Genomic DNA, 13,512 nt, shown 5'->3' with positions numbered 1-13,512 from the left:
GTTGTGTTTGATGCCCTATGATGTCATAAAGACAGATTATTACTTCACAGTACAATTCCAGCTTTCAAAATCACTGGGACTCGGAAATCTCTGACTTCCAACTTCTGGAAACCTGGGGGGGAACGAGCTCCAATTGGGAAAAATAGTTTTGAACGATCATTCAACTCTTTCTAGAGCGCCGACTTTCCGACCTGAAGATCACGGACGTATTGACCTCGTATTTTCCATGTTCCCAGTTGTTTTGAACGCACCAAATGTTCTGAGTGACCCATTGTGACAGTGCAGAGGAGACAGACCCATTGTAATGTCATAGCTGGCATGCTGCCTGGGGATACTGCAGGAGAGATGGTGGCCATGTTCGAGAGCATCAAAACCGTAATGTATCATGGGTAAATTGACTGATCAACAAATAATGAGTAGTTATTTATTATGCAGGGTGATTTGTTGATCAGTCAGTCTCGACTTGCCCGGTAACAACAGGGACAGGACTGGGGATGGGGTGGAGTAGCTATATGGAGCACTTCTGCCCCTAGCAGGATAACTGATACAGTACGTATCTCACCTCTGAAATGTTAGCCAGTCTGACATGGTGGCATCATGGCATGTATTGTAAAGCTAAAGGTTTGAGTTACTAGAAAATACAAAATAATCAAGCTTGAGTGGCAGATAAATGTAAAGGTTTATTTACATGCAGCCTCTATATACACACATACAAAAATGGTATTGATGAATGACAAGACCGGTCTGTTAGACCAGAGTGGGTCATTCATGTTGCAGTTAAAAAGGAATTCATATCAAATCCATGCTTTACAAAAGTTTACAGAGCAAGCGCCTTACCCACTGGGCACAAACTGGTTGAATCAATGTTTTTTTCCCCCATGTCATTTCGACAAAAACATTCAATGTGATGACATTGGAATCAACGTCAAACTTATTGGATTTGCAAAAAGTTGGGGATTTGTCTTTTTTCCACCCAACTTTAAACCTAAATCCAATGACATGGTTCACATTTTGTTGATTTCACTGTTGACAACTCAATCAAATGTAAATCAAAACTAGACGTTGAACTGACATCTTTGCCCAGTGGGTAGTTGCAAGTCCCATTACTATCAAAAATGGACAGACAGTTTTAATGAAAATGGATAGAGTGGATAAAGCCCTTTGGTCCCTTCCGGGGTTCATCTGTGGCGTCATCCCAAATGGCATCCTATTTCCTACATAATATACTTATTGTGACCAGAGCCCTATTGGCCCTGGTCAAAAGTAGTGCACTCTATAGAGAATTTGGGACTCAACCTGCATCTCCCTCACAGAGCAGTATCAGACCGTAGTGGTGACCTCTGTGGGTGGGAGCTGGCGGTAGGGGGGCGTCTATCTCTCTCATGTAGCCTGCGATCCTCCAGGTAACCCCTGACCCAGCGCACCGTGTAGAACGTGAGCACCGTACCGGCGGTGTAGAGTATCGCCGTGATCAGCCCGAACAACGCCACAGCCGCGTCCGCCCCTCCCACATCACAGTTCATCCAGGTTAAACCTGAACGTGCATACAGCCTCTCCCTTCTCTTACACACGTCTGTACTGTTCACCTGGATGACAAAGTGGAGGTACAACCCCACCGCCACCACGTAGAGTACCGCCCCCAAACCCTGGAACACCAACGCTCCCATCAGCAGCCTCTGGCCCAGCAGGTGTGCGGGCTTGTTCCCGGAGACCACGAACAGGAGGGAGACAACACCGAAGACGAGGGCAAAGGCCACGCCCCCGTATATTCCCGGAGCTCTCATCTGGCTGTACTGCATGTCCAGGTCTCTCACCTGCAATCAGGTACGGTGTTAGGGTGGTGTCTTCATAATATAACATAACAGGGAATGTAGTCTTGTGGAGATGCTATGATAGAATGTACCTTGTGATGGCAATGGATCTGGAGTCCATGACTACATCCCAAATGGCACCCTATGCCCTATATAGTGTACTACTTTTGACCAAAGCCCTCAAAATGTAGTGGACCATATAGGGAATAGGGTGCTATTTGGGATGCGACACTTGTTTCTGTCTTGTACCTGTTGCAGCTCTTGGCCCTCGAAGGGGATGTTAGTGTTAAGATTGAAGCTGCCCCCCGCCAGGCCGCCCATAGCAGACATGCCTGACATCACCATCTGAGCTGCCACCACACAGATCAGGACCAGGGCATTGGTCAGGACTGAACAGATCAACACGATACCTATAGATTTGATTTTTATTTAGTCACATGCGCAGGGTCACAGATGTAGTTGCACTGTATAGTTAAATACTTAAGCTCTGAGCTCCAACAGTGCAGGTGTGAATGAAACAAAAAATATATATACACATATTTACAACTATGACAATAAGAGAGAACATGTTAACACACACACTACGAGAGAGAGACAATCACAAACAAGCACCAAGGATAGAACGTCACACTAACTGCTACCTACATTTTAAACTCACTACAAGGCCATAGGAGAGCTACAGTAAGTCAATTTACAATATTCCACTCACACGCTGATTGGAAATGATTAGCAAAGGAACAGGAGAAAGGTGACTGAACACTCACACAGATTATAACATTCTTTACTGGGGAGACTTTAACAGATCAAATACAATCAGCTTTTTTTCCCACTGTGTGTGAGGGTGTGCATGTCGTCAGCCAATTAAATCGGTAGATCAGGTTCTCGCCTTTATTGGTTACTATACCCCTTAAATGTTTGGGAGCATAATTAGTGTGACTTTCTTTATATTTATCACCTCTCTCCCCTTATCAACTGATCACATTTCTCTGCTCAAATCAAAGCAACAGGTGGTGTGTGTGGGTGTTAAAACAGCAAAGCAAGTAAAGTGTACAGCTTTACTAGCCTAGGTGAGAACCAGTCTGACCAGTATTAGGAGAGGGGGAGGTATGTTCAGGGGTAGTAGTATCGCTGGGCGGGTGTAGGTGTAGTTTAGGTGAAGAGAGGGAAACTAAATCCTGACACTGACTGACGGTATGTGGCAGTGTTCAGCTGACCACACAGACATTTACTTCCCCCTCACAGGTATGACTGAGTCTGTGTCCATTGTGCCTCACTTTCTCCACCCAATTATTTTTCTAGCTCTACTCTCTAGTCCCCTGTAGCTCAGTTGGTAGAGCATGGCGCTTGCAACCCCAGGGTTGTGGGTTCGTTTCCCACGGGGGGGCAATATGTAAATGTATGCACTCACTAACTGTAAGTCGCTCTGGATAAGAGTGTCTGCTAAATGACTAAAATGTAAGACACTAACATTACATACCTCTCCTGGAGCAGATATGGGTGCATTTGGACCCCTCATGATCCTCTCTTCGGGCTTCCTGGTCCCGCCCATGTTTAGGAGGGGGTGTGGAGTCCCTGTAATATGGGGGCTGAGAAGAGGACCTGAGGGGAGAGAGAGAGGGTTGAAGTGCTTCTCTCTCCTACAACCAGCTCTTAGAGGTGGATTTTTTGGCAGACATAGGCTACATCATGCAATCTGTCACCATAAATGCCTAGTGACCATGCCATCATGTGAACACACCTGTTGCTTGATGGTGGTCTATCATCGTGCCGCGGCTCCCGTCTTGGCCTGTGTTCCCGATGCTCGCGGGGACCTTCTCCGTTTCTCTCCCTTTGCCCCCTGTGCGGTCGGGGCGGCTGGCTCATACCTGCACGGAAAAATGCCCAATGTGTCACCAAATGTCATAAACGCGCCATACAACCCCGACCTTTGAACATAGAGGCACAGTGGAAAACGCAGTGAAATAGAACGACTGTAGCCTGTGATTCTGATTAGGCATGAAAGTAAAAACATTTCCTAAAAGTCTCAACCACGTCTGAATCTCGGAGACCACAACCATTTACCCTCTGAACTGTGAACAGTTTCAACTGTAAGTAACCAAACCAAAAGTAAGGTATAAAGTAAGGTATAGGCTATATCAATCGAAAAACAAAAACTTACTGGCAGTTGAGGTGATTCCGTTTGGTGAACTATGAATCCGAAAATGTAAACATTGTTGTGGAGATCTCAGTTCGCTCACCAAAAAAATATATCCTACCTTGTTGTTCAGGTGACCGACTCCACCCACCACAGAATAAGTAAAGGCGGAAACCTCGCACTCGAATAAGACAGGTGGGGGAGAAGAAACTGTAGGATGAAACCTGGTTTTAATGTCTATGGAGGACACAGCAAAGTAGAATGGTGTCTCGTCAGCAGTGTGTTTATGATGGTTGTTGACAATGACAGCCTTGGGAACTCTTGCCGCGTTGAAAACAACTGGGAACTCCGGGGGGGAAAAACAAAGTCAAATTATGACGTCAGTGATCTTCATTTCGGAAAGACGTAGCTCTAGAAAGTGGCCGGAGTTCCCGAGTTGTAATTCCGAGTTGGATGACCTTTCAAATCGATTTTTCCCAAGTCGGAGCTCGTTTTTTTTCTCGAGTTCCCAGTTGTTTTGAACACCGCATCTGTCTCTGACCAAGCGATGACCAGTACGTCTGAATCGGCCGCTTTGTTTGATCTTCGTCCCATCTCCGCGAAATAAGCTTCTGTTTGGGGGTCCAGTGTCCACATTGTTGCTTTGACGCTCCATTAATTCAACCCTTGGAATGTCTTATATAAGAAGATGAGGTCGTTTATACGCATAGGCCTACTGTGCGGTTGAATTTCAATGACAATTGTCAATATATTTTATGGGCACACTACTCCACTGTTGTCACTGAATGTCTGTATAATGTCATATTAAAAGTATGACTTTTATTATTAGATTTATTGGTTGTATGAAGTTGGCCTTTTTTGTTATTCATGTAGCCATGCTATGTAGGACAATCTTCATGGAACAGAGCCAGGGAGTTCACTTAGGCCTATAGGTCAATTATGCACTTGTGGGTCCTGTAATAAAAACGTTTTCAATAGCCTATATTTAAATAGGCTACTATTTTCTCGCAATAAATCCAGAAACTAGCATTTGTAAATTGTCATATTTAAAGGCTCGACAGCGAATGACAGAAGAACAGATACTTTGTTCCTGAAGGTGCAGTAGATTACTTCGTAACAATGTATCTGGTGTATTTCTTAGTGTATCCACTTGGTGGCAGTAGCTAGCTTTATGAAAGTGATTTGTCCGACCGCCATAGAAAGCTGCGCTTCCGGTAGTAAGCTACCAAAGCTTCATAACAATTATCATTTGCATTATCACGTTATCATTTGGATAGAGACAGGTCAGTTAATTATTTCCACTGACATTTGAAGTCTGTCCATCGGTTTTACGTGCCATGTTTTTGACGCTGCACGGAGGACACTGATCATATAACGCAGTTGAACACAAGTCCAATCGTTCTACCGGGTCGCTTCAGTATGTTGTGCCGAGCTGTGGTTGTCAGCAGTGGGCAGAGGGTGTTGCGGTACCTCCGTGTAGTGCGGTTTGTGACCCAGTGTGGTACACGTACTAACGTCACCTACATACAAGGCCAGAGCCCCGAACCGCGCATTCGGGAATACTTCTACTACATTGACCACCAAGGACAGGTGAATGTCTTACACAAAAAATTACAACTAAACAGTGAAATTAGTTTGTTGCAGTGATCAGCTAACTAAACTTCTATTTTTACCACAGCTCTTCCTTGATGACACTAAAATGAAAAACTTTGTCACGTGCTTCAAAGGTATTTAAAGTACACACACACACACACACAGAGAGAGAGAGCAGTCTACCTCTTTCCAGACATAAAAATGACCCTCTTACAAAGGTAACATTGACATGAAACTAGACAACCTGTTGGATATCTTATTATCTCTGCCCATGGCTATATATGAGATATGCTGTGGTGGCCTTCATTATTCAGTGTTCATACTCTGTAGTAAACATGATTATCCCATCTACTACACAAGCTGAGCCTCGGTATAGTCTTATGTCATGTGCCGACCATTACTGTAAGTGTGTGGGGGGGGGGTTGCCTGCTTCCCTTATAACATCACATAACACCCCCTCTGTTTGGCGTTCAACTCCCACCTAGAGAGCATATGGAAGTGATGTAGTGTACGCTCAGGGTTAAGGCCAGAACCTGTACTCAATGTTCTGCAATCTTAGTTAGCAGAACATTGAGCACCCTAATGGTGCACCCTATCCCCTATATAGTGCACTAATTTTGACCTGGGCCCAAAAGTAGTGCACTATGTATGGAATAGGGTGCCATTTGGGATGCAATTTTAAATGTGGATAAACTGTTGCTTCTGTTGTACAGCATTCAGGCATACATGCTGCACATATTGGGGAACACACTATACAGTTGTATGAAAAGGTTTGGGCACCCCTCTGAGGCTGCATAATAATTTACTCTGTCGTCACAGAAAATGATCACAGTGGCATGCCATTCATTTTCTAATAAAAGCTGAGTACTGGGGTATTGTCCAGACAAAGATTTTTAGTGTAGCAATATTAATTTGTATTAAATTAAATCAGATGTGAAAAATAGGCTATGCAAAAATTTGGCCACCCTTGTCATTCTGTTGATTTGAATACCTGTAACTACTTAGCACTGAACACTCAATTGGTTTGGTGAGCTCATTAAGCCTTGAACTTCATAGACAAGTGCATCCAATCATGAGAAAAGGTATTTAAGGTGGCCAATTGCAAGTTGTTGTTCTCTTTGACTCTCCTCTGAAGAGTGGCAACATGGGGGCCTCAAAACAACTCTCAAATGACCTGAAAACAAAGATTGTTCAACATTATGGTTTAGGGGAAGGCTACAAAAAGCTATCGCAGAGTGTAAGCTGTCAGTGTCCACTGTGAGGAACATAGTGAGGAAATGGAAGACCAAAGGCACAGTTCTTGTTAAGGCCAGAAGTGGCAGGCCAAGTAAAATATCGGAGAGGCAAAGGCGAAGGATGGTGAGAACGGTCAAAAACAGCCCACAGACCACCTCCGAAGACCAACAACATCATTTTGCTGCAGATGGTGTCACTGTGCATCGTTCAACAATTCAGCGCACTTTGCACAAGAAGAAGCTGTACGGGAGAGTGATGCGGAAGAAGCCTTTTCTGCACACACGCCACAAACAGAGTCGCTTGAGGTATGCAAACGCACATTTGGACAAGCCAGCTTCATTTTTGAATAAGGTGCTGTGGACTGATGAAACAAAGATTTAGTTATTTGGTCATAACAAGGGGCGTTATGCATGGCGGCAAAAGAACACAGCATTCCAAGAAAAACACTTGCTACCCACAGTAAAATTTGGTGGTGGTTCCATCATGCTGTGGGGCTGTGTGGCCAGTGCCGGTACTGGGAATCTTGTTAAAGTTGAGGGTCGCGTGGATTCCACTCAATATCAGCAGATTCTTGGGAATAATGTTGAAGAATCAGTCACAAAGTTGAAGTTACGCCGGGGCTGGATATTTCAACAAGACAACGACCCAAAACACTGCTCAAAATCTACCCGGGCATTTATGCAGAGGAACAAGTACAATGTTCTGGAATGGCCATCCCAGTCCCCAGACCTGAATATCATTGAGAGTCTGTGGGATGATTTGAAGCGGGCTGTCCATGCTCGGCAACCATCAAACCTAACTGAACTGGAGATGTTTTGTAAGGAGGAATGGTCCAAAATACCTTCATCCAGAATCCAGACACTCATTAGAGGCTATAGGAAGCGTCTAGAGGATGTTAATTTAGCAAAAGGAGGCTCTACTAAATATTGATGTGATTTCTCTGTTGGGGTGCCCAAATCTATGCACCTGTCTAATTTCGTTTTGATGCATATTGCACATTTTCTGTTAATCCAATAAACCTAATTTCACTACTGAAATATTACTGTGTCCATCAGTTATTTGATAGATCAAAATGAAATTGCTAATCCAAACACCCAATTATTTATAAATGGAAATCATGGAAATTGTCAGGGGTGCCCAAACTTTTTCATACGACTGTATATACAAAAGTATGTGGACACCCCTTCAAATTAGTGGATTCAGCTATTTCAGCCACACCCGTTGCTGACAGGTGTACAAAATCGAGCACACAGCCATGCAATCTCCATAGACAAACATTGGCAGTAGAATGGCCTTACTGAAGAGCTCAGTGACTTTCAATGTGGCACCGTCATAGGATGCCACCTTTCCAAAAACTCAGTTCATCAAATTTCTGCCCTGCTAGAGCTGCCCCGGTTAACTATAAGTGCTGTTATTGTGAAGTGGAAACGTCTAGGAGCAACAACGGCTCAGCCGCGAAATGGTAGGCCACACAAGCTCACAGAACGGGCCCGACGAGTGCTGATGCGTGTAAAAATCGCCTGTCCTTGGTTGCAACACTCACTACCGAGTTCCAAACTGCCTCTGGAAGCAACGTCAGCACAATAACTGTTCGTCGGGAGCTTCATGAAATGGGTTTCTATGGCCGAGCAGCCGCACACAAGCCTGAGATCACCATGCGCAATGCCAAGCGTCGGCTGGAGTGGTGTAAAGCTCGCCACCATTGGACTCTGGAGCAGTGGTAACGCGTTCTCTGGAGTGATGAATCACGCTTCACCATCTGGCAGTCCAACGGATTAATCTGGATTTGGCGGACACCAGGAGAACGCAATCTGCCCGAATGCATAGTGGCAACTTTAAAGTTTGGTGGAGGAGGAATAATGGTCTGGGGCTGTTTTTCATGGTTTGGGCTAGGCCCCTTAGTTCCAGTGAAGGGAAATCTTTAACGCTACAGCATACAATGACATTCTAGACGATTCTGTGCTTCCAACTTTGTGGCAACAGTTTGGGGAAGGCCCTTTCCTGTTTCAGCATGACAATGCCCCCGTGCACAAAGCAAGGTCCATACAGAAGTGGTTTGTCGAGATTGGTGTGGAAGAACTTGACTGGCCTGCACAGAGCCCTGACCTCAACTCCATCAAACACCTTTGGAATTGGAAAGCTGACTGTGAGCCAGGCATAATTGCCCGACCTCACTAATGCTCTTGTGCCTGAATGGAAGCAAGTCCCCGCAGCAATGTTCCAACATCTAGTGGAAAGCCTTCCCAGAAGAGTGGATGCTGTTATAGCAGCAAAGGGGGGACCAACTCCATATTAATGCCCATGATTTTGGAATGAGAGGTCTCCACATACGTTTGGTCATGTAGTGTGTTTTGAGAGCAGGAGCAGTGTTATCAAGGCTAAGTGTAGTTAGTCTAACTTTATTTATAGTAAGAATGACCTCTTATTGTGTGTTATGCAGTGGATGTGTTTCTATTTTCCACAAGTTCCCCTTGTGGTTCCCATTGTGAAACCAGATTGATCTCTGCGCTCACGTTTTGTTTCACTCACCCCCATCTCACTCTCTCTCCCCCTTCTACCCCATCACTCTCCCCCCTCTCTTTCTTTCTTTCTCTCTCTCTCTCTCTCTCTCTCTGTTTGCAGATAAGCACTTCCTGGTGTTCTTCTTCACCCGTCTCCGTAGGAACGAGAGTGGGCGGTACCAGGACCACTTCCCCTTCCTGTCCCTGTGTGGCCGCGAGAGGAACTTCCTGCGCTGTGACGACCGTCCGCTGGTGTTCACCCACCTGATGCCCGCCACTGGGGGTACAGTCAATCAACCAATTAATCACTCAGTCAATCAACCAATCAATCACATTTATTTATAAAGCCATTTTACATCATCAGATGTCACAAAGTGCTTTTGCAGTAACCCTGCATAAACCACAAAGAGCAAGCAGAAGCTAGGACAAACTGTCTGTCCTACCGGTACAGGGACGGAGACCGCTGGGGGTACGGTGACAGAGGTGGGGACAGGAGGAGCCCCAGAGCTGCTGTCGTTCTGTTGGGGTGGTGACAAGCTGGCCGTCCAGTTCCGTCCAGAGTCTCTCTACATGCATCCTGGGACTGGGCGTGTCTACCACCCCTGCTCCGAGCGCCTGGGGGGCGTCGGCCTGGTGCGCTCCACCCTCGCCATCGAGCTCAGCCCTTTCTTCCTGTACCCACCTGAACAACGCCAATCAGAACAGCCCACACACTTCCTGTGGGCGGGACAACAGCACACACTAACCAATGAACTGGCAGGATGTTTCCCCCCGGAGGAGGGAGGGATGGGCTGATTGGAATAACACTGGTGTATTCAGAGGGCAGAATATGAATGCCCTAATGTTGCCAATTGAAAGGCAATGTATAGAGTGGACATGATGGTAGTGTCCCAAATGGCACCCTATTCCCTATATAGTGTACTACTTTTGACCAGAGTAGATAGGGCGCTGGTCAAAAGTAGTGAACTCTGTAGGGTATAGGGTACCATTTGGGACGTAGACGACGAGTGGTTATGTATATTTGTTACATTACTATCTGTGATATTAATAACAGTGTTACTTCTGATCAAAACGGTAATGATAATTTGGCCCAAACAGGTCAGGAGCATACAAATTCTAACAGTCAGACAATGCAAATGAGCAGTTCCTCCTATTGGACAAATTCAAGTTGTACCCATTAATTTAGAAACCGTTTGCCCCTGTTTGCACTGTCTACTGAATGTAATCTCGGCAGAAGTAACATCTTCCATAATTGTGTCAGATGCTCGATCGAGTTCTTGGGGGAGACGTGTTAGAAAATATACTAGTGAAACTAGCGAAGTCTCCACCGTTCTAAACGGAAACTCTCAGCCAGTGTCAGGCAAGTCTATGGGCCAAATGTCCCCTCCCCTTCAGAAATTCTATAGATGTGAGCACCTGCGAAATTGTGAGTTGTCCAAATGATCAGTGAAGGAAAATCAGGATACAGTCTGTCGACAGATGCTACTACCATTTATGTTACGTGTATCTGTCCACGAGAATGAAACCGGGGAGTTTTGGGTCATTCCTACAACGTTTTGGGTTACAAGGACCTCCTAAGAGCAATACTATGCAGTGTTGTGTTGTGAAATCTGCCATTGGTTGAATTTCTGTGGCCTCTGCAATGACACTCAGGTTGTCTCAAATGGCAACCTATTCCCTATATAGTGCACTGATCTTGAACCGGGGCCCTCTGGTCAAAAGTAGTGCACTATGTAGGGAGTATTGTGCCATTTGGGATGCAACCTCAGCTGTTTGTCTACTAATAGCTGATGTGACAGTGGATTCTGTAGATAGTGGACCAACAGGAGGTTACAATTGATGAACTACTACTTTTGCTATAAGGGTACCCATGGGGCCTCTGCTTTGAGAATAAAAACCTCTAGAGTGAACCCCTGCATTTTGATTGACTGGATAAGGATGAAACAGCTTTTTATGATGAATAAAATGCATCTGCACACACTGAATGCCTTTATAAATGTTTTATTATGGTGTAATGCTTTGCAAGGAGGCCACTCTCTGAGGGCTGGGCTGGTCTATATTACCACTGTATAAATCACAGTACAATTACAGTAGTTAGATGAAAAAAAAGTATTCTAACTTTCACTTACATCCACTAGATCCAGTTTTCTTCCCATCTGTTAGTCTCATAATTTCTCAATGTCCTTCTTCCTCATGGTTCCTCAAGTATGCAGTTTATGGTCAGTGGGGGATATCATAGCCTACTCATACTAAAGCTGTTGCATAAAACCATATGGGTTTTACAGCAGATGGTTTCATTATACATAATGTTGGTTTATTTTCTAACTTTCATTGTATCGTTTACCCTTATCACTAGCCTATAAATACCACCAAAAAAATCATTGTCTGTTGGCTTAATGTGTGGGATGAATTGGTGACCAATAGAACGTTTGTGATGTGAGCTTGTTGGCACAGAGCCAGAAGACAGGTTATGAGGTTTACTAGCAGTTATTGGGTTGTCAACGCAATTCACACATCATGTGCCCATTTCATGTCACCTTATGTTCCAACGATAAATGTTTAAAAAATATTGCAACACTATGTCTTACATCCCAAATGTCACTATTTACTATACCCCTTAAGAGTGTACTATAGGTAACAGTGTGCGTTTTTGGCAATCCTATCTACACTACCGGTCATACGTTTTAGAACACCTACTCATTCAAGGGTTTTTCTTTATTTTGACTATTTTCTACATTGTAGAATAATAGTGAAGACATCAAAACTATGAAATAACACATGGAATCATGTAGTAACCAAAAAAGTGTTACACAAATCAAAATAAATTGTATATTTGAGATTCTTCAAATAGTCACCCTTTGCCTTGATGACAGCTTTGCACACTCTTGGCATTATCTCAACCAGCTTCACCTGGAATGCTTTTCCAACAGTCTTGAAGGAGTTCCCACATATGCTGAGCACTTGTTGGCTGCTTTTCCTTCACTCTGCCGTTCGACTCATCCCAAACCATCTCAATTCGGTTGAGGTCGGGGGATTGTGGAGGCCAGGTCATCTGATGCAGCACTCCATCACTCTCCTTCTTGGTAAAATAGCCCTTACACAGCCCGGAGGTCGGTTGGGTCATTGTCCTGTTGAAAAACAAATGATAGTCCCACTAAGCCCAAACCAGATGGGATGGCGTATCGCTGCAGAATGCTGTGGTAGCCATGCTGGTTAAGTGTGCCTTGAATTATAAATAAATAAATAATAATAATAATATGCCATTTAGCAAACGCTTTTATCCAAAGCGACTTACAGTCATGCGTGCATACATAAAAAAAAAAAAATGTTGTGTATGGGTGGTCCCAGGGATCGAACCCACTACCTTGGTGTTACAAGCGCCGTGCTCTACCAGCTGAGCTACAGAGGACCACAGACAGTGTCACCAGCAAAGCACCCCCACACCATAACACCGCCTCCTCCATGCTTTACGGTGGGAACTACACATGCGGAGATCATCCGTTCACCCACACGCGTCTCACAAAGACATGGCGGTTGGAACCAAAAATCTCAAATCTGGACTACAGACCAAACGACAAATTTCCACCGGTATAACGTCCATTGCACGTCTTTCTTGGCCCAAGCAAGTCTCTTCTTATTATTGGTGTCCTTTAGTAGTGGTTTCTTTGCAGCAAGTCTACCATGAAGGCCTGATTCACACAGTCTCCTCTGAACAGTTGATGTTGAGATGTCTGTTACTTGAACTCTGCGAAGCATTTATTTGGCCTGCAATTTCTGAGGCTGGTAACTCTAATGAACTTATCCTCTGCAGCAGAGGTAACTCTGGGTCTTCCATTCCTGTGGCAGTCCTCATGAGAGCCAGTTTCATCATAGAGCTTGATTGTTTTTGCGACTGCACTTGAAGAAACTTTCAAAGTTCTTGAAATGTTCCGTATTGACTGACCTTCATGTCTTAATGTAATGATGGACTGTCGTTTCTCTTTGCTTATTTGAGCTGTTCTTGCCATAATATGGACTTGGTCTTTTACCAAATAGGGCTATCTTCTGTATACCCCCCCCACCTTGTCACAACACAACTGATTGGCTCAAATGCATTAAGGAGGAAATAAATTCCACAAATTAACTTTTAAAAAGGCACACCTGTTAATTGAAATGCATTCCAGGTGACTACCTCATGAAGCTGGTTGAGAGAATGCCAAGAGTGTGCAAAGCTGTCATCAAGGCAAAGGGTGGCTAT

At 44.6% G+C, this 13,512-nt stretch overlaps 2 protein-coding genes across 3 annotated transcripts; one reads left to right on the top strand and one right to left on the bottom strand.

Moving 5' to 3' along the window:
* Nucleotides 1–660: 660 nt before the first annotated feature.
* si:ch211-191a24.4 (uncharacterized protein LOC100150331 homolog) lies at nt 661–4,205 on the bottom strand. 2 transcript variants are annotated; one of them, XM_041840176.2, is made up of 5 exons: nt 4,067–4,205; nt 3,550–3,676; nt 3,289–3,410; nt 2,061–2,221; nt 661–1,814 (listed from the first exon to the last, which is right to left on the bottom strand). In XM_041840176.2, exons 2-5 carry the CDS (start codon nt 3,672–3,674, stop codon nt 1,308–1,310), a joined length of 915 nt encoding a protein of 304 aa, XP_041696110.1. In that variant the 5' UTR covers nt 3,675–3,676; nt 4,067–4,205; the 3' UTR covers nt 661–1,307. The 2 variants fall into 2 exon arrangements, with proteins under 2 accessions (XP_041696110.1, XP_041696109.1); XM_041840175.2 differs by having other exon boundaries at nt 3,970–4,077.
* A 943-nt stretch (nt 4,206–5,148) lies between these two features.
* Nucleotides 5,149–10,200, top strand: c20h8orf82 (chromosome 20 C8orf82 homolog). The gene is made up of 4 exons (XM_041840177.2): nt 5,149–5,535; nt 5,624–5,672; nt 9,397–9,558; nt 9,727–10,200. Exons 1-4 carry the CDS (start codon nt 5,365–5,367, stop codon nt 10,068–10,070), a joined length of 726 nt encoding a protein of 241 aa, XP_041696111.1. The 5' UTR covers nt 5,149–5,364; the 3' UTR covers nt 10,071–10,200.
* Nucleotides 10,201–13,512: the final 3,312 nt, after the last annotated feature.

Source organism: Coregonus clupeaformis, chromosome 20 (assembly GCF_020615455.1).
Source record: "Coregonus clupeaformis isolate EN_2021a chromosome 20, ASM2061545v1, whole genome shotgun sequence".
In the NCBI taxonomy this organism is placed as follows: domain Eukaryota; kingdom Metazoa; phylum Chordata; class Actinopteri; order Salmoniformes; family Salmonidae; genus Coregonus; species Coregonus clupeaformis.
This window is presented reverse-complemented; position numbering and strand designations above follow the sequence as displayed.

Coding starts and splice junctions, on each gene's coding strand:
- si:ch211-191a24.4 (XM_041840176.2), bottom strand. CDS start 3,674: ATGAGCCAGCCGCCCCGACCGCACAGGGGGCAAAGGGAGAGAAACGGA. Junction 2,222..3,288: donor CCATATCTGCTCCAGGAGAG/GTATGTAATGTT, acceptor TCAAATCTATAG/GTATCGTGTTGATCTGTTCA. Junction 1,815..2,060: donor AGGGCCAAGAGCTGCAACAG/GTACAAGACAGA, acceptor ACCTGATTGCAG/GTGAGAGACCTGGACATGCA.
- c20h8orf82 (XM_041840177.2), top strand. CDS start 5,365: ATGTTGTGCCGAGCTGTGGTTGTCAGCAGTGGGCAGAGGGTGTTGCGG. Junction 5,673..9,396: donor CTTTGTCACGTGCTTCAAAG/GTATTTAAAGTA, acceptor CTCTGTTTGCAG/ATAAGCACTTCCTGGTGTTC. Junction 9,559..9,726: donor CCTGATGCCCGCCACTGGGG/GTACAGTCAATC, acceptor CTACCGGTACAG/GGACGGAGACCGCTGGGGGT.